The sequence below is a fragment of the Geotrypetes seraphini genome, chromosome 4, assembly GCF_902459505.1.
Source record: "Geotrypetes seraphini chromosome 4, aGeoSer1.1, whole genome shotgun sequence".
NCBI classification, from domain to species: Eukaryota; Metazoa; Chordata; class Amphibia; order Gymnophiona; family Dermophiidae; genus Geotrypetes; species Geotrypetes seraphini.
In genome coordinates this window covers 36,923,419-36,944,747 of record NC_047087.1, presented here as the reverse complement: position 1 = coordinate 36,944,747, position 21,329 = coordinate 36,923,419, and the positions used below count along the sequence as shown (strand labels likewise).

Sequence of the window (21,329 nt, the reverse complement as noted above, 5' to 3'; positions counted from 1 at the left end):
GGTCTGACCCAGTAAGGCTATTCTTATGTTCTTATGTACCTCAGCTTTGGGACACTTGTTAATAGATGGCTTGCTGTGACATATCATAGCATTACTCCATATTTAAACTTGCAAAGATCTCATTATTTTCTACATCTCTAAACAAAACGGGATTTATTATATCAATTCAATAGCTCATACATTTTATATTATTTTCTACATGAGAAAACCTATGCTTTTGTGCCATGTGTAACCACATAATACAGAGGCCAAATGGACCCTCAGTAAGTCTGGGAACTGAGTGACCAGAGGTTTCCATGTATGGGACATGGGCCTACACCTTGGTGATCTGAAAGGGAGAGGGGCTATATCTGCCAAAGTATGATTTGTGCTGCGAGAGGGAGATTGTAGGGTGATGCTGGGGGGGGGAGGGTTTCGGGTTTCAGTGCTGTGATCGAGAGGAGACTTTGACAGGTGCCAGTAGAAGAGGGGTATGAGTTGAGGTGCAGTGATTGGGAGGGAGCACTGTTAGGTGTGGCTGGGGAGAGGGGTTGGTGAGTGAGGTGGTACAAGGGTGTGCTTTAGGGAGGGGGGAATCAATGGAAACACAGGTCTCCCATTTGTCAAGATTTACTGCTACCTCTACTGTAGGCACTCAGTTGTGCCTTGGGGCAGGTCTTAATTACAACATCTGGGTTCCCACTACAGATGTGGAGTCTCTATGTGATACAGGGAAAGACCACTCTCTCTCCCCACACTGCCTATGCTCCCTAACTATCTGAATGCACTAGACTTTCCTGTTGTCTGAAAGGCCCCCATTCTCAAAATGACATTTCAATGTATGGGCTTCTCCAGATGTTTAAATGTCTCCATTTAGACATTGGGAACCTTTCTGTGGTTACAATCAAAGTGGTTTATATATTATATACAGGTACCTATTTTGCACCTGGGGCAATGGAGGATCACAAGGAGCTATAGTGAAATTAAACCCCGTTACTCTGGTTCTCAAGTCATTGCATAATGCATTAACCAGTGGGCTATTCCTCTGATATGAGATTCATCCTGTTGGGCAGTTTTATCTTCCATCCCACTTACTGCAAGCACTATTGTATCCTTGACATTCACTTCCATTCCCCCCCTCCCCAAGATATCCTTTGCTCTTATAATATGACATGTTTTTGTCTGTGTGACCTCCACTGGGAAAGTAAAATTTACAATTATGATAGTTCCATAGCTTTTTGACATGCATTTCAATCTTGGCTAGGCTGAACTACTTTTTCTTTTAGCTGAATTGAGAAACCTGGGAACCACAGCAACTGTGCTGCTCTCTTTTTCCCCTTTTCCCCTTGGTCCAGCTAGCTTCCAGCATTTTCTTTTTGAGAATAAGACATAAATTGCATCCAACATCCACATCTTTACAGCCTCCTCCATCCCGTAAACTGACCATCTGCTAAAGTCCCAACATCTAAAGGACCAAATGCCTTTAGGAATAAATGAATTACATTAGCACTTTCTGGAGATAAGTATTAGGAAGTCGGATGGTCAGGTTTACATTTAATGCAGTCTCCATTCTGAAGGAAAAACCACAGCATAAGTAGAGGGTATACAAGCTGTGCCTGGCATGGAAAATTATTTTCTACATTCATACCATGCTAATTCATGTCTTTTGCTCTCTCAGATGTTATTCTCTGATGTAGAGGCCTACTGATTTTGGTTTTGGCTTCAGTGCCAAAACAATTCAGCCTATTTTGGCTTTGGCTGAAAATGCTGGTGGTGCATTTTCAGCTGAAACTGAATCTCCTCTGACCAAAACCACTTCCCCCTCCTCCCCCCACCTGAACAAGATCACTGACTCCCTCTTACCACCACCCCTAGGCCATCCCCAGACCTATCTTATGAGCCCAGGTGGTCCAGTAGCATAACCAGGGTAGCAGTGATCCCCAGTCATGTCTGTCTTTGCTGTCAAAATGGCTGCCGAGACCTTCAGCTGCAGTCTCAGGAGACTGCAACTTACGGTTGAGGTAGCCATCCTGAGATTGGACACAGCATATACAGGAAGCTATGTTTGGCAGTGGCTGTGGCGGTAGCAGGGGAAGGACTAGCCAGTTTCAGTTTGGGCTGAAACTAAGCAGTGGATTTCTTCCACAAATCTGGTTTTGGCTGAAATTGAAATACCTGGTTTTGGTCAACTTCAACTCTGATGCCCACTGGTACAGGTGAAGTTAACACTGCCTAATTTACAGAATAAATTTTTGTAAGTATGACAAAAAATAATTTTCCTCTTCATATGGATTAAGCAGATTTTACTGTACTGATTAGGCAAGTCCCTCTTATCCATACCCTTCTCCTCCACTGCCATTTCTAGACTTTGTCTCTTCTATCTCGCTATGCCGTATGCATGGCAGGATTCATATCCAAGCTAAAAACTCACTTTTCAATGCTTTCTTCAACTCCTAACTCCTACTCACCATAAAATCACCTATTGTATGTCCATCCTATCACTCTCTCTGCAAGAAACTCCCCAACTCCTATATTTCCTGTCTGTCCAAATTAGATTAATAAGCTCTTCTGAGCAGAGACAGTCTATTAGGTGTTGATTGTACAGTACTGTGTATGCTTTTTAGCACTATAGAAATGATAGACAGTAGTAGTAGTAGTATAACATGAAATAATTTTATAATTCTGCTTGGAGTTAAAATATGTAGCATGATATAGTAAATGTTACTGGAGTTATGAATTTTTAATTTGAATTATTGCCTGACCCAATAGATCATTTATTCTGAGGGTCTTAAAGTAAAAATGATATGTTTTTACAATTCTGTTTGGAGTTAAAGTATATTAATTTGATGAATTTAAAAGTGAATTTCTGATGTGGCCTCTGAGCTAGCAGAGCCATATGTTCAGAAAAGTGTTAAATAGAGCACAAAAGAAAGGACTGAGCCATCACCTTCAGAAAGTGTTAAGTACAAAGAAATGGCCAGGGTGGATACCAGAGCTAAACAGAACTCTACTATCACATAATAGAAGGTATATCAGTGGAACAGGATGTAGATCAATAGAAGCCCTTCACACCAAATTCATCTCTGGACTACTCCAGTCTGCAAGATCAAAAGAAGCCCTTCACACCAAATTCATCTCTGGATTAGAAGCTCTTCACACTATTTTAAGAAGATTCAATCAGATGAACAGAGAAAAAGGCTGAACTGCTATGCATCATGGGTCCAGAGAATAGATTCTATTTTTAGAACAGGTCTCAGCCCTATAAATATGAGGTAAAATCCTTTCTCAGAAGGGAAGATGCTCTCTGGAACCAGCCTGGATCAAGCTACAACTCTTCTCCTCCCTGGATCACCATGCTGCTTCACTAGGCCATGCGGCCTATTCTTCATTTTAAGGACTATTCATATCGTGAGTACATTTTTGAATCCAGATAAATTGACCCTTCTGCTTTAGCAACATTTGTCTTGTGTAATCCTATTATCTTTGCTTATAAAGATCCTATCTGTAACTACTTCTACCAGCTTGATTTTAATGCTTCTAAATAAATTTTCAGTTTGCTTATAAATGTTCTGAGTCTTAGTTCTTGCTATTTAATTAGCTAAGTGAGCTAACTTTCCCCAAACTAATAGTTCTTTATAATATATGTTTCTCTAAGCCAGAGAGGGATATATATTATTGGTGGAGTTCCATCCATTTAATAATAATTTGTATAACAGTAGTACTGAAAGATAACATGATATAAGCACTGTTCCATTTATTACCTGTGCAGGTAGAATTGGCTTGTTGCACGAGGCACATTTAGGTGCAAAAACCCTGAAATTGGAGAAAAAGGCAATGTTTTAACACTGACAAAAAGCAGCAAAAGTAATGTAGGTTATAAATTAAACAAGAGCAAAGAAACAGAAGGAATCTTACCTTAAAATGTAAAAGTACTACAAAGTAAAGGCAGGTGAGATGTCTATACCATCTGGTAATCAAATTTGTTGTGCAAGAAACATAAAAATAGACAGTCCTTCAACAGGAACACACTACATACATCAAAAGTTCTGAACTGGTGAAATCAAATTAGTCCATGGAACAGACGTCCCGACTAGGATCCCAGTTTCGGCATTGTGGGATGCCTTCTTCAGGGGACACCGAGAATATATATTATCGGAAATACAATATAGCATTTATATAATAGTAGTAACGCTGATAAATACAGCTGTCAGCTGTCGCTTTATTGTACTTCCGATAACATCTATTCTCGGTGTCCCCTAAAGAAGGCATCCCACAATGCTAAAACTGGGATACTAGTCGGGACATCTGTTTGATGGACTAATTTGATCTTTCCAGTTCTGAACTTTTGATGCATGTAGTGTGTTCCTATTTTTTATGTTTCTTGAACAACAAATTTGACTACCAGGTGGTATAGACATCTCACTTGCCTTTACTTTGCAGAGCTATAAACTAAACCAAACATATATGTACGAGAATATGTATATGTATGTATGTGTGTGTGTGTGTGTGTATTTTAACAGCCTGGCATTTTCTGTCTGTTCTTCTAAGCATCTATGATACTTAGGAATGGGGTTGGGATTTGGTGCCACAGACCTTCATTTGCGGCTCCCTGGGGATCTTGTCCTCTAGTCATTGCAGGGACTGTTTTCAGGCTGGAAGCCCTGCAAGCCAGTGTCATCCCTGTATCACTGTGCCACAGGGTATGTCTCTCTCTGTCAGTAGTCTCTCCACCCCAGCCAACCCAAGAAGTGCAGCTCCTGTGAATCAAACCAAGCCGCTCTGCACAGCACCAGGCCAGCTTTTATTGGACTGATGTAATACACATGCAGCTACCTCTAAAGACTTCATGAATAAGTCCTTATGAAATGAGCTGACAAAGGAGCAAAGCTACTGCACATTAGTTACAGATGTGTTTAGTCTCATAACAAGGTGTCATTTACAATTTGTCTAGTGATGTGCATTTCTTCATCTTCAAATGAGTTACTCATTCTTGGCAAACTTTAGTCATTTGCCGATTGCTATATCACATCTTTTCTTCCACATCCTGCTTTTCACTTCTCTTATGAAGGACTTCTGCTAGTATGGTGGGGGGGGGGGGATTTTATCTCAAGTTTCAAGTTTATTTAAAAATTTGATTTGATTGCAATATTATAATCCAATGTGATTTACAAATAGTGATAAAATCAGGGTAAGAACCCCCCCCAAGAAAAAACAAAAATTAAGACATTACAGGACACAAGAGGAGGGTGGGTTTAAATACGATTCAAAACCAAAAATGAACAAGGGGTTAAAACTATAGGTTGGGAAAGAGTCACTCACTTAATTTTCCTTTAAAGGATTTTGAGTCCGCTATAGGATGTTTGAGTTCTAAAGAATTTGAGTAGCTCACTAAAAAGCATCTTTAAAAAGTCAGCTTTTAAGGAGACTTTTAAATTTACTGAGTGATTTTTCTTCCCTTATATAAATTGGAAGTGAGCTCCAAATTTGAGGTGCCGTAACAGAGAAGATCGTGAGTAAATGAATCTTAGTGAGGGGACTGAGAGGAGAGATTTCTCCTCAGATCTTAAAGATCTTGTTGGAGCGTAAGGGATTAGGCGTCTTTCTAAAAATACAGGGGCTTTATTCATTAACGTTTTGTGTGTAAGTAAAGCTATTTTGTATGTAATTCTATAATTTACGGGTAACCAATGTGCTTCTTTTAATAGGGGTGTCACATGATCAAATTTTTTTCTTTTGGCAATTATTTTTATTGCAGTGTTTTGTAGGATATGTAATCTACGTATTTCTTTTAAGGTTATTCTTTAATTTGATATTAGATGGTTAGAAACATAGAAGATGACGGCAGATAAGGGCCATAGCCCATCAGGTCTGCCCACTCTACTGATTGCAATTTTTTAGATATTTTTCCGGGACAAGAGGGATATTAAAGAGTGGATATTCAAAGCTAGTTTTCTGGGTTGCACCTCTTACCTGGATAACTAGGGCTCCCTGGACCCAGACGATGATACTCAGTGGTATTACCTGAACAGTATTGCTGAATATCACGTCTGGTCTCCTCAGCACTATCTCAGTAGTGCCACAGTCAGTGGCGTAGCAAGGGTGAGAGGTGCCTGGGGCGGTAGCGCCCCTCCCCTGCTCTCCTCTCGACACCCGCAACCTCTACAGGCTCCTTCCCCAACCCTCCTGCCACCCACGTGCCCCCCTTCCCCCATATCTCTTTAGCATTCCTGGCATGAGCAGCAGCATCACCAACTCGCTGCCCACATCAGCTCCCCCTCTGATGTCACTTCTTAGGCGCAGGTCCAGGAAGTGACATCAGAAGAAGAGTCAACACTGGCACGAGAGCAGGTTGGAGGTTGCTGCTCATGCCAGGAACATTACAGAGGTACGGGGGAAGGGAAGCAGCATGTGAGCATGGAAGTGAAGGGGAGGGTAGGGAAGGAGCGGGGTGCAGAGAGGACAGGTGTCGATGCTCCCATCAATACCGCATCCTGGATAGACTGCCCCCCTCTTACTATCCAAGTGGCCACAGTGGTTCATGAGCATAGCTAAGGCAGAGCTGGAAGTCATCTGGGCACCGTCAATGGCGTAGCAAGGGTGACACAGGCGCCGGCACTTTTCCTCCTCTCTGCCCACCCGTCTCTTCAAATCTTCTTTTAGATTATTGGTGCAATCTTTAATTTGGGTAACAAAATCCATTTAGCTGGTTATAAAAAAAACTTAGTAGATTGCGCATCGTTCAAAACACAGAGGTACGTCTAATTTTTAATCTAAAGAACTCCGATCACCTTATTATCGGAAATTGTGCTGACTTCCAGTGGAGGCAAGAGTAATATTTAAATATCGATGTATTGTTTATTGGAAGCTTCTGCACCGCTACTAATGACTGTATGCCCCAAAGAGATTCCAGAATTTTAAAAGTCCATACATAAAGTATATAGGTACTAGAATAAATTACATGTACGTTGTATATGCAAGAGTCTGTCAATGTTATGAGCGTCTGTGTGCGTAAGGATACAACCGTCCAGACAAGCATCATTCTTTGATGTGATTGGTCCTTGAAAACTAACGGCAAGTAATCTTAGTTTTCTTTTCATTTGTTATGCAGCAGTTATCCTAACTTGAGCAACAAAGCAATCAAGAGTTTGTTACCATTTGGATCTTCCTATCTTTGCGAACCTGGATTTTCAACTCTGACAAATTAAAATCGAAAAAAAGGGAACTGCATATGGTGGATGATGAAATGTGTATTTGCTTGTCAACCATCAAACTGTATTTTGAGTTAATTTGCATTCAAAAACAAGCACATCCATCGCATTGATTAGTAATTTTATTCTATCTACTTTAGTTTCACCATTGTTACAATTACCCATACATAGCTAAAAGAACTTTAATGACTCTGGAATTTACTGCAGGCCGGTGAGGTAAATGCTTCGACCCTCATTGAATCCCTATGAGCGTCGGAGCATTTACTTCTCCAGCCTGCGGTAAAATGCTCTTACGCTGTTTAGTAAAATCCAGCATTATTTTTAAAAATAATAACTTAATTTTTTTTATACCGCAATACCTCACAGTTCAGTGCGGTTCAAAACAAGAAAAACTGTGGAAACACAGCGATAATACATCAAAATCCATGATTGATAAAATCACAATTTTCTTAAAATTGACAAATGTCATTATACAAATTTATCATACGGATAAGTTTTCAGTGATCTTCTAAAAGCCTGATATGTGTCGCGCAGTGGTTAGAGCTACAACCTCAGCACCCTGAGGTTGTGGGTTCAAATCTCATGTTGCTTCTTCTGACCCTGGGCAAGTCACTTAATCTTTCATTGCCCCAAGTACATTAGGGGCTCCTTTTATCAAGCCACGCTAGCGGTTTAACGCGCGTTAAACCGCCGGCCACGCTAGCCGCTACCGCCTCCTCTTGAGCAGGCGGTAGTTTTTGGCCAGCGTGGGGGTTAGCGCGTGATGAAAAGTTACGCGCGTTAACCCCGCTAGCGCAGCTTGATAAAAGGAGCCCTAGGTAGCATGTGAGCCCCCCAGGACAGATAGGAAAACATGCTTGAGTATCTGAATGTGAACCACTTAGGCTATAAGTGGTACATAAATACTTAAATAAATAAATAAGTCATAATCAAACCCACTTAGGGCTTCTTTTACGAAGGCGCGGTAGCGGTTTAACGTGCGTAATACTGCGCGCTAAACCACCAGACGCGATAGCCGATAACGCCTCCTCTTGAGCAGGCGGTAGTTTTTCGGCTAGCGCGGGGGGGGTTAGCACGTGATTATTCCATTTTCCCATTTAGTGTGCCAGAGCTAAAAAAAAAGTTTGAGAGATACTGTCCTAGATCCTTTGGTCTTCATCCATCCCTGCCTCTAGGTCTCTGTTTAATCATGACACTAAAGCAGACCACTATTAGCCCCCAAATAGGAGAAATTTATTTCTATCTTTCTGCCTAAGGATTTCCTTTTGTGCAATTTCAGTAAGGCAACCTTCTCTCCTCCTCCCCACACCCCCTTCATCAAGATGCAACAATTCCAAAATGGATTTCCAAAAGATTCTGTTTGCATGATTTCTGAGTGAAATTCTTTCTTTTCCAGACATTGTAACAAATTTGATCATTTGGGGGAAAATTTGATCATTGGGTGTAAGGACTGCCTGGCCTGGATTTGGAGGCCATTAGCAGCTAAGTTATTTTTTCTTGCTTTTGCTGTGGATGTTATGAGCTGGACTATACTGCCTTTTGTTACATTCACCCACTGACTTTCATCTGTATTACGTGTGCCGTTTGATACCACCTGGCAGGCTACTTTAGTTGCCTTGTTTTCTTGGACTATTTTTCAGCATTTATACATAAACAGCTTTTGTAGGAGTGGAGTTTTTTTTTGGCCAGATGAAGCTGAACTGAGGCCTTTTTCTCCACTTCTTTTCTTTTTTCTTTTTCCCTTTCTCTTTGGGGAGTGTGAATGTTGTGGTACCTCGGTTTACGAGTGCACCGGTTTGCGAGTGTTTTGCAAGACGAGCAAAACATTCGCAAAATCGGCGCCTCGGAAACCGAGCGCGCTTCGATTTGCGAGCGCCCCCCCTGCGAACCGGCACCCTCCCCCCGCGGTCCGGCACTCCCCCCCCGCCACCATCGGGCACCCCCCCCGCCGCGACCTGAGGTCCCCCCAACCCACCCGAACCCTCTTCTTACTTTTCTGTAGCCTCCGTAGCGGCACCAGCACCAGCATGTCCTGTGCATGGTGCCGGTGCCTGAAGATCTGCTTCCTGTGCAAGGCCTGAGAGTTCATGTCGAGTTCACCCAGTGTTGCTGGGTGTGTGTATTGTTTGTTTGTGTGGGGCTTGTTTTTGAGTGAATAAGGGATATATTCGGGCCCTAATCCTTGAGTATTTATTTCTAGTGGGAAAAAAACCCCCCATCAAATGTGCTATTTTGTGTACACATCCTGACTTACAGAATTTTTGCACGTATTTTACTTGTGTTATTACGATTATCATCCAAATTTCAGTTCACACAGTGTTGGGTTCGTTTTCAAAAAAGATAGACGTCCATAAGACAGCATAAACCAGCACTTGGATGTCTTACTAATGAAACCGTCCAAGTGGGCATTCTCAAAACAGACTTTCTAGACGTCTTTCTGGTTGTTTTGTCTCCAATGCATCCAAATCTTAAGGGGGCGTGTTAGAGGTGTATTTTGGGTGGGCTTAGGACTTGGATGCTTAATCAAACCTTTAACAAAAGGTCCTGTGCTTTTTTTTTTTTTTTTAGATGTTTTAAAAGTGTCTAAACGCTAAAAAAGTGCTCAAACTGACCAGATTGACCATTAGAGGGATTAAGGCATGACACTCCCCCAATGGTCATGGACCCCCCTCCCACCACCCAAAAATGTTTAACCCCCCCCCCCCAGTAAATTCAAGCCTGTATTAGGAGGGAGTGCTGAAAAGTTCTCAGCCCAAGTAGCTTCAGATGTTAACACAGATATTTGATCTCAAAGAGCAGAGGGGCACTCTAATGGTTACTGCAGCCAATTTCACATTAAAAGTTCCACGTACAGATGTCACCATATCTTGCTTATATTGTATGGTGAGCCCTCCAAAACCTACTGTTTAAAATGACACCTGCAGGCATAAGGGCTACTGTTGTGGTGTATATGTGGGTACAGAAAGTTTTGAATGAGTTTTAGAGGGTTCACCATACAATATAGGCAGTTTTCTGGGCTCTTCAGCTTAGAAAAGAGACGGCTGGGGGGAGACATGATTGAAGTCTACAAAATCCTGAGTGGAGTAGAACGGGTTACAAGTGGATCGATTTTTTTTTTTTTGCTCCGTCAAAAATTACAAAGACTAGGGAGACACTCGATGAAATTGCAGGGAAATACTTTTAACACCAATAGGAGGAAATATTTTTTCACTCAGAGAATAGTTAAGCTCTGGAATGCATTGCCAGAGGTTGTGGTAAGAGCGGATAGCCTAGCTGGTTTTAAGAAAGGTTTGGACAATTTCCTGGAGAAAAAGTTCACAGTCTGTTATTGAGAAAGACATGGGGGAAGCCACTGATTGCCCTGGATCGGTAGCATGGAACGTTGCTACTCTTTGGAATTCTAGAATCTTGCTACTTTTGGGGAATTCTGCATGGAATGTTGCTACTCTTTGGGTTTTGGCCAGGTACTAGGGACCTGGGTTAGCCACTGTGAGAATGGGCTACTGGGCTTCATGGACCATTGGTCTGACCTAGTATGGCTGTTCTTATATGTGCCAAGTATAGGAAATCAAGCCATTGTAACATCACTGATGAGGTTGGCTCTGAGGCACCGTGGAATGAGGCATTATGACATCACAATCTCAGCTTTGGAATGTTGCTCTCATTGGGGTTCCGGAATCTGGCTATTCTTTGAGATGCTGGAATGTTGCTACTCTTTGGGTTTTGGCCAGGTACTAGGGACCTGTATAGGCCACCGTGAGAACGAGCTACTGGGCTTGATGGACCACTGGTCTGACCCAGTGTGGCTGTTCTTATGCTCTTACGTGTGCCAAGTATAGGGCAATTAAGCCATTGTAACATCACTGATGAGGTTGGCTCTGAGGCATTATGACATCACAATCTCAGCTCTGGAATGTTGCTCTCATTGGGGTTCCGGAATCTGGCTATTCTTTGAGATGCTGGAATGTTGCTACTCTTTGGGTTTTGGCCAGGTACTAGGGACCTGTATAGGCCACCGTGAGAACGAGCTACTGGGCTTGATGGACCACTGGTCTGACCCAGTGTGGCTGTTCTTATGCTCTTACGTGTGCCAAGTATAGGGCAATTAAGCCATTGTAACATCACTGATGAGGTTGGCTCTGAGGCATTATGACATCACAATCTCAGCTCTGGAATGTTGCTCTCATTGGGGTTCCGGAATCTGGCTATTCTTTGAGATGCTGGAATGTTGCTACTCTTTGGGTTTTGGCCAGGTACTAGGGACCTGTATAGGCCACCGTGAGAACGAGCTACTGGGCTTGATGGACCACTGGTCTGACCCAGTGTGGCTGTTCTTATGCTCTTACGTGTGCCAAGTATAGGGCAATTAAGCCATTGTAACATTGCTGATGAGGTTGGCGCTGAGGCACTGTGGAATGAGGCATTACGAGCCTTCGGGACAGTAAGGGAATTTTTCAAGTACCTTTCTTATTTCTAATCTTAATGTATATTTTCTGTAAACCGCTTAGAACCTAACGGATGTAGCGGTATATAAGAAATAAATTACATTACATTACATTACATTACAATCTCAGCTCTGGAATGTTGCTCTCATTGGGGTTCCGGAATCTTGTTATTTTTTGAGATGCTGAAATGTTGCTACACCTTGGGTTTTGGCCAGGTACTAGTGACCTGGATTGGCCACTGTGAGAACGGGCTACTGGGCTTCATGGACCATTGGTCTGACCCAGTAAGGCTATTCTTATGTTCTTATAGTGACATGTGTGCCTGGGACTTTGAAATGTGGCAGTAACTGCAGTACTCCCCTAGATTGCCTCTCTGCTGTGCTCGGCTCTCTGTGAACAGTTTTCTAAGAATTTGGGCTGCTTTGAGGTCTGAAAAGCTTTCTTTTGTGCTTTTTTTCATATGGACATATTTATATTCAAGAATGGCCAAAAAGGATAGATGTACTAAGAACCAAAATGTCTACATAGGTCATTAAAAAAAAAAAAAAAGATAAGTGTTTTGCTGTTTTGAGAATGGACATTGTCTCTTCTGGATTTCTGGATGGCTTTCCCAAAATGTCCAAACTCAGACTTGAGATGTCCTATCAAAACTAACGCCCCCAAACCCCCCCCCCCCCACGTATATGGTTTTATCCCAAAGGTTTCCTTCCTCCTCCTTTGAGCTTTCAGCTCAAATATCTGCTAATTTCTCTCCCCTCTTCCATCCAGCATCTGCCCCTTCTATACAGTGTCTGCCTCCTCTCTTCCCCTTTCCATCCAGCATCTACACAGTCTCTGCCCTTCCATCAGTATCTCCCTCCTCTGTCTCTTCCCCCTTCCATATAGTCTGTCCCCTCTCTCCCCTTTCATTTCCCCTTCTATCATCTCCCTCCCTGGGTTAATATACTGCCCAGAGGTTTCCCCCCTATTTTATGACTCTCTCAAGGGTCTTGAGTCTTGAATCTAGCATTTGTATCATGTGTGTGATGAGCTATGAATAATGCGTTCACAGCATCTGCATCCTGGCTAACTTAAGGAATGGAAGATCTGACTCCAATTCTTGGGTTTATATTTGATGACTTGCTTTTTCCAAATCCAAGCTCAAATTACAAGCAAGTATACAAGTTATTTCCCTGCTCAGTGCCCAAGTATGCTTAAAATCCAACATATACCCAAGACAATGGAGGCTGAAATACTTTGCCCAAGATCACAGGTAGAAAATGACATGGGGACAAATCTGTTCCCATCCCCATAGGAACTCAATTTCCCCCATCCCTGCGAGTATTGTCGCTGTCTCTGCCCCATTCCTATAAGCTCTGCCTTAACCGCACAAGCCTCACACACTTATGATTTTAAAGCATTTGAGACTTGTGCAAATAAGGACAGAGCTTGCAGGAATAGGGCAGGGAAAGGAAAAGAACTTGCTGTGACGGGATAATGAGTTCCCTTGGGGACGGGGAAAAATTTGTCCCCTTGTCATTCTTTAATCACAAGGAGTGTCAGTGGAAGGCACAGAATTTGCATTGTCTTCCTTGGTTCTCAGTCTACAGATCTAATCACTAGACTGTTCCTCCAAGCACTGGACTGGCACACCCTAAAGCTTTGCAAATAGCTATGTTCATTGAAACCTTGTGTTCTGTTACAAAAATGAAATGCATATCACAATCTGTGCATGAAATATTTTCAGCAAATACTTGGCTTAATTTGAAAAGGATGAAAATGTTAACTTGATGCTGTTTTGTTAAGGAAGAAATTCTTCACTGTTGATGTAATTTTCCATCCTACAGAGATTATGATATTTCTTAAACACCTGAAAATTATTCACACATTATCCAAATACGTATGAAATCTGAGTAACAGGGATTAAGTTCTAATTGTTCAGTGAACAGGAAATATTTTAGGAATTAAAAAAAAAAAAAATCAAATTAATCTGAAAATATTCCTTGGTTGTAAACAAAGTTTCAATGCAAACAGAGAGTAAGTGGGAAGCAACTTATCCCAGAAAAGCTAAATTCATTTTGAATTAGGATGGGAACTGTGCTAGTTTTAACCTATATGCTGAACTATTTTAGGGTTTTTTTCACTCCTTTTCATGCTTAAAACTCCCAAGTAAAACAGATTTTATACTGCTCATCCTAGAAATAAGTAGTGGATTTCCCCCAAAGTTATCTTTTCTTAAACTCTGCTAAACTAACTGCTTTTATCACATTCTCCTGCAGCGAATGTGGTGGCTTAGAGTGGAGGGGGGAGATTGGATAAGGTCAGTAAGAAGAAGGTGTAATGGAGTCATAGACTAGGAAAGGGAAATTAAACTTGGGTAGGTCAGGGATTATCCTGGGGGAGGAGTCTGCCGGTGTATTGTAAGGTCTTCTTGGTAAAGAGAGTAGATGTGGTGGCAAGGTTACTTTGAATGAGCAATAGTAAGGGGAGAGGGAATAAGACTTGTGTATTGCCTTCCTACGTTACATATTCAAAGTGGTAGGCAGTGGAGGATTAAGTGATTTGGCCAGAGTCACAAGGAGTAGTGCTGGGATTTGATCCCAAAACTTCTGGGTGCAGAGGTAGTGGCCCTGCCACTCAGCCAGTTAGTTTCTAAGTATAAAGAAAGGGTGAATTGATGATAGTCAAGAAGGTCACTGGATAAACGGTTTGGTTGTAGGAGCCTCAATTAGTGATGATTTTCACTTATCGGCATCAGCTGGAGTATTGCTGAGGGTGATTAATAGGTGTATGTGAGCAACCACAAAGGAGAAAGTTGCCTTTGCACACACTAAGTGGCAAAATCCAAACAAAAGAGCAGAGCGTGCCTGGTCTTCAAACCCCTCTTTATTAATAGTAAATCAATTATATATGGAAATAAACTAAAACAGTCACATAAACATATGGCAAATGATAGATTCAAGTCATGGACTCGGCACGGTCTGTGTTTCGGCTGTGGTGCCTGCATCAGGAGTCCCAAATGATAAAAACAAAATCAAATCAGAATGCTAAAGGATAAAAACAAACCAGAAGTGGCATCCAAATTCGGGATGACTCTGCTAATTCACACTGCTTTTATCATTTGGGACTCCTATTAATATTCTTTATTCATTTTCAAAATTACATTAAGTGTTAAAATACATTCATTCTCAGTAACAATAAATACATCACTTACAAATAATCATTGATACATTTCATAAATTCTTATCTTATTGATTTTGTTTTTATCATTTGGGACTCCTGATGCAGGCACCATAGCCGAAGCACGGACCTTGCCGAGTCCATGACTTGAATCTATCTTTTGCCATATGTTTATGTGACTGTTTTAGTTTATTTCCATATATAATTGATTTACTATTAATAAAGAGGGGTTTGAAGACCAGGCACGCTCTGCTCTTTTGTTTGGATTTAAATGTAATGTGAGTCTATGGACAGGGATGTGCGCAGTGTAGCTATGGAATCAATCTCTAATGGTGTCCCCAGAAGCAAGCATATATATTTTACAAAAGCATATTTAACAAGTCAGAGAGGAATGGGTACATTGATTAGCAAGATAGGTCTTTACAAGAAGAAGGGAAGAAAAGTCAGCTAGAAGCCCCTTTTGAGGTAGAGGTTTTTTAGGAGGGGTCCCTTGGAATTGATTAATTTAGTTATTTAAAAAATTTTATATTCTGCCTGAAGTCTCATTGGTTTCCATAAAACAACCTACATAATAAACATAAATCATATAATTTACAGATACACATCATCCTGAAGCAATAGCTCCACCCACAAAAACAATAATTCAGCTTCAAAAAACTTCCATGTCATGTAAAAAAAAAAAAAAAAAAAAAAATATATATATATAGATATATCAAGAGGAATCCGAGCAGATTAAAAAGTAAGCATCTACAAACAGCTAATTGCAGGTAACAAGTGTGCGTTGAAACAGATTTCTAGGTTTTAGACGGGGTGTACATTTTTAAATAAATATAAATAAATAAACAGGAGACAGAGAAGAAGTCTGTTGAAGCCTGGAGATAGACAGTGAATATGCCAAGGCATCATTTAGAACTCATGTCACAATCATGATACAAATGCTAGATTCAAGACCCAGGACGGCAGAATTCCCAAAGGAGCCATGCAGTGGCACGGCAACCATCAAACTAGGTACAAGAGGGATGTGAGAAGACCCTGGAGAGAGTCATCAAATAGGAATTCCCTCTTTTGGGTATGGGTCTCCCTTTTCCCAGACATTGACAGGTTGGCACAGATGAAGAGGAGGCAAGAGAAGCATCCTTCCAACCAAATAGATGTTTTATTCTTTAAAGTATGTATCGTCCCAACAAGGATCCAGGTTTCGGCCTGGAAACATGCCTTCCTCAGGGGACACCGAGTGCTGCTCTGTACAAAACACAAGTTGGAATGTTGGAGTGTGCAAAGCGTTCGTAGTCAATGAAGACTGAAAACGAGGCGTGCTCGCAGTGAAACTGTTATTTTATAAAATGGCGTCACCACATAAAAACATCACAGACATGGCGATCTTATAATTATATCACTAGCTAAAAACAAGCCAGAGATTCTATTGCTTGTTTGTCGAAGCATAACAACCACCTGTTCTATTACCATACAGCTTAAACACAATCTAAGGTAGAATCTACTTTGTTAGCGACGCACAATCCAACATTCCAACTTGTATTTTGTACAGAGCAGTACGCAGTGTCCCCTGAGGGAGGCATGCTTCCATGCCGAAACCTGAATCCTTGTTGGGACGATACGTATTTTAAAGAATAAAACATCTCTTTGGTTGGAAGGATACTTCTCTTGCCTTTTTCTTTGGTGTATACTACAGTAAGGCAAGATCTTCTCTTTTGCTTGTTTTGACAGAAGAAGAGGAGAAAGGCTCTCTATATTTAAGAGAGCATGCGATTAATATTGGAAGGACTTTATATTTTAAACTTCCCATGTACTATAAGGGAGTTAGCTGGGCTGATTCTTCAATGTTGGGCCATTTCCAGTAACTGGCATTGAATAACTTAGCTGGCTAAGCCGATAGTCAGCATTGTCCAGCTATTTAAGCGGCCCAATTTGGCCACTAAACATAGCCAGCTAGCGCTTTCAATTTCATGGATAGCTAACTAAGTCGTGCAATATAGCTGGCTAGCCAATAAGCATTAATATTCAGTGGTCATCTCGCACTGAAATTTAGCACTTAGCTGACTTAGGCCTCCTTTTACGAAACTGCAATAGCAATTTCTTGCACGGGGAGCCACGCTGAATGGCCTGTGCTGCTCCCAACGCTCATAGAGTTCCTATGAGTGTCGGGAGCAGCGCGGACCATTCAGCGCGGCTCCCTGTGCTAAAAACTGCTAGCACAGTTTAATAAAAGGAGGCCTTAGTGTTATTTTAATTGGTCAGGAGCCGTTCTTGGCCTGTTAAAGAGCGCTGCATATCGGGTGGTAAATATTTAGAAGGCCACAAAAGGAACACGTATTTTTTGTAGGGTTACCAGATTTTACTTTAGTAAAATCCGGACCCCCCCCCCCCAGGTCTGCCCAGTTCCACCCATCCCTGCTCCATTATGCACCAGTTCTATCTCCAATCCCACCCTAGCCTTGCCTCCCCCACCCCATCCCCGCTGCTTGCTCTCGTCAGACAAGAGGGCATCTGTATGTTTGCCTGAAGTCTTCGCGTGGCATCCGTGCATGCCCTCCTGCCCGATGCGATTTCAAGGAAACTTTTCAAAACCCAGACAGTGCCGGGGTTTGAAAAGCCATCCGGACCCCTGGACATGTCCTCGAAAAGGAGGACATGTCTGGGGAAATCCGGACGGTGACCCTAGTTTTTTGATCCTCTGCATTTGGAAGTATTTCGTCAGGATAAATAATGTCTTCTATACAACTTCTTACCTTATGATACGTCTGCAGTGAGTTTTGTAGTACTGGTAAAATAGATTGTTCTCTCTTCCACTGTTTCCCTTGGGGCTCCTTCTCCCTCCCCCCCCCTCCCTCTCTCAATAAGGACTAGATGTGAGGAAAATTGGTTAATTTATTTTCCTTGGTTATATTTTCTTTTCATTTTAATTTGGTCCCAACATCTGCTTGGTGCTTATGGTCCTGAATCTTGACCTAATCAGACCTAACATTGGCTGGCTGGCCAGAGCCGGGGTGCAACAGAGGGGGAAGGAGTCCAAGCCACTGTCACTGCAATGGCTGGAGAAGCTGAAGAGTAGGGAGGAGAGGGTTAAAATGTGGAAGGGAAAGACAGGCCTAACAGAGGGTGGTATATGACAGATGGAAGCCCAAAGGAGCAGGAATAAAACAAAAAGAAACCAGATCTGCAATTGCATGAAAACAGTTTCAGCTTTTTTTTTTTTTTTTTAAAGCAGTTAATGCATGATGTGGTCTTACGTGTGATAGTCCTTGACACAGTATATATTGTTCTCCAAATCTACAGTAAAAGGCACGCCATCCAAACATTCGTTACACACTACACAGCGGAAACATCCAGGATGGTAAGATTTTCCAAGAGCCTGTAAAATCTTCAAAAAAAAAAGAAAAAAATAAATAACCTGAAGAACTCAGCATGTTATTGGATTCTTTTGTTGGCATTTTTAACATATTACTTCACTTTTCAAGGCTGATAACAAAACATCCTGCAAACCACTGAGAAATGGCTAAACCAAGCAGAGGCCCTGCTCCGAGATGGGCCTTCCAGTTTTCGAGCCACTTTCCTTACCATAAGTTTTACCCAGAAAACGAATGCAGCCAGCGGTTAAGATCCAACGAAAGAATTCCCCTAATGTAGTCTAGCCATCATGCCACAAAATTATTTCTACTTATGTTTTCTGTTCTTCCTCCAAAACTGTCCAACTCACAATTCTAATGCAAACAAAGGCAGCTTTTTACTATAATGTGGTAAAGTTCTGCAGTTACCTCACTGTAACTGCAAAGCCTCAGCATTAACTATTTGGTGAATTTCTAGTATCTGCCTATGCAGTCACATAGAGAAAATAAATGCAACATGTGTTAACTGCTCTGCAGACAATGTAGATTTACTCAAAGCCACTCTTCCATATGCTCTACTCAAATCCCAGGCCACACAACTTGAAGAGAGTGTGGACATGGGAAGAGCATGGGCGTGTCAGGCAGTTAGGTGTAGAAAATGACACGGTGACAAAATTCATCACCATTCCCGTCCCCGCAGATAACCGCGGGAAACCATCTTCATGTCATTCTTTAAGGAGAGAGGGAAGAATCAGAGTATGAATGGCCACAACCACTGACCCGCAAGCTTTGCTTTGAAGAATGCTGGTGTAGAAGGACTGAGGTTGAAACAGACACTACAGAATGACAGTCTCTAGTATCCAGAGCAGATACTGTGATGTCATAATGCCTCATTCCACCAGTGCCTAAGAACCAATCACATCAGTAATGTCACAATGGCTTCATTATCCTTGGCTCACATAAGAATCAGAGTATGAATGGCCACAACCACTGACCCGCAAGCTTTGCTTTGAAGAATGCTGGTGTAGAAGGACTGAGGTTGAAATAGACACTAGAAAATGACAAGGGATTATTTCCTGCGGTTATCCGCGGGGACGGGAACGATGATGAATTTTGTCACCGTGTCATTCTCTAGGCGTGCATGCCATACTGTGGTGTAGTGAGGGGGTGGCGGGAGGTATGGACTGCCCTAGGCACAGACTTGATGGGGGCACTGGCACCTCTCTGCCCCTTTCATGCCAAGCTTGCGCCTTCCCTTCCCCTCCCTCGTACCTCTTTAAATCTTTCCCAGCGCAAGCAACTACTCTGGCCTGCTGTTCACATCAGCCTGGCTCAAATCACTACTGGGTCGCAGGGCCAGGAACTGTGTCAGAGGGAAAGCCAAATCCAGCGTGAGAACCTGCTTGCACTGGAGGTACGGGGGGGGCGGGGGGGAGGGAGCGCGGTGTGGGGTATGTGGAAGGAGCCAGGGGTAGAGAAGAGGCTGTGGGGTGGCACCACCTCCCTGAGGAAGATGGTGCCTGGGGTAGACCACCCCTCCCCCCTTCCATTACCACGCCACTGATTGGAAACAGGTGCTACCTGAACAAAGGTGACCTCCAACAATCTTGAATACCAGTGAATACATCCTATCTTTATCTCACAACTTGCTCTGTTAGGAACAGGGTAGAGAATGACATGGGGACAAATTTTTCCCCATCTCCGAGGGAACTCATTTTCCTGTTCTGTCCCCGCGAGTTATTTTTCTGTCCCTGCCCCATCCCTGCAAGCTCTGCCCTCATGTGCACAAGCCTCAAACCCTTTAAAATCCTAAGTAGCAACATTCTAGAGCTCAGACTGTGATGTCATAAAGCCTCATTCCACCAATGCCTAATCTGCACCAATGTCCTCATCTGCACAAGCCTCAAACACTTTAAAATCATGTGTTCGAAGCTTGTGCAGTTAAGGCAGAGATTATAGGAATGGGACAGGGACAGGTACAGCAACAAAACTCGCGGGGATGGGATGGGGAAATTGAGTTCCTGCAGGGATGGGGACTAATTTGTCTCCGAGTCATTCTCTAGACCAGGGGTTGCCAAATGTCAATTTAATTAGTGACAGTCATTTAAAAATCAAACAAAACATGACACATTCATAAAAATAATTTTCACGTCAAATAAAAATATAAATTACAGAGCTTGTGTCTTTGGTGCCATGAACTCAGGATCTAGGATGTTGCAGTTTTTGGGATCTGGGGACTATATCTTGTTGCATTAAGGGTAGAACACAGCTGTGCACAAAATAATTACAGCAAAATGTGTTAGTAAAATATTTGGGTTGTCGGTAAAACTCTGGCAGACTGTTAGGAAAAACAAACAAACAAACAAACATTTTTATGAGTTGCAGGTCTAATTAGGGTGGTAATCTGCATCACCTCCTGAAATGCCTTTGCACTGGCTTCCCACATTAACATACTGTGTGCTGGCAGAATGATTATAAAAATGAATGAGTCCAGCTTAAGCAGCTGTTTATTTTTGCCTCCATTGGCAACTGTTGCACTGGTTGCCAATGGAGGCGCGAATATCGGGGACTAGCTCCTACCTACCTTCTACCTCATTCTGTGCTATACAGCCCTACAAGGACAACCAGAAATCGTAACTTATTTGCATACCCAAGGATGGTTCATAGACAACGGCGCGAAAGACAAAAGCGCGCGCCGACAATTGAGTGCAGCGCGCCGCACAAAATTACAGTTTTTAGGGGCTCCGACAGGGGGTTTTGTTAGGGAACCCCCCCAATTTACTTAATAGACATCGCGCCGGCGTTATGGGGGGTTTGGGGGGTTGTAACCCTCCACATTTTACTGTAAACTGAACTTTTTCCCTTTTTGTGGTCTTTTTTCTGCTTGACTCTATGCTGTCAATAACATTTAATGTTACCCTTCTACCAACTTAGTCTGCCCTATCATTTCAAAATACACTTCTCCCTCCGTATTTGCTGTGATAGGGGATTAACAGACCCGCGAATACAGAAAAACCACGAATAACTTTTTCATATGTTATTCGCTGTTTTCTATTAAAAACCATGATGAATATGGTGAAACTGCGAATAACATGGTGGGAGACCTGGCCTGTTCCTGAAGGAGAGGCAAAACACGGTGAAGAAATTGCTGGGAATCAGCTATTTTCTCTGTAAACGCTTAGAATCAGAGATTT

The 21,329-nt window shown here is 42.3% G+C and overlaps 1 protein-coding gene across 2 annotated transcripts in view; it reads right to left on the bottom strand.

Annotated features, from left to right (window-relative positions):
• Positions 1–21,329, bottom strand: part of WTIP (WT1 interacting protein) — a 243,780-nt gene that overhangs the window by 21,989 nt on the left and 200,462 nt on the right. For both annotated transcript variants that reach the window (XM_033942516.1, XM_033942514.1), the window contains 2 exons: positions 18,040–18,170; positions 3,741–3,792 (listed from right to left, as the gene is read on the bottom strand). In XM_033942516.1, the coding sequence (XP_033798407.1) occupies positions 3,741–3,792; positions 18,040–18,170 (183 nt within the window). The remainder of the gene's footprint in view (positions 1–3,740; positions 3,793–18,039; positions 18,171–21,329) is intronic.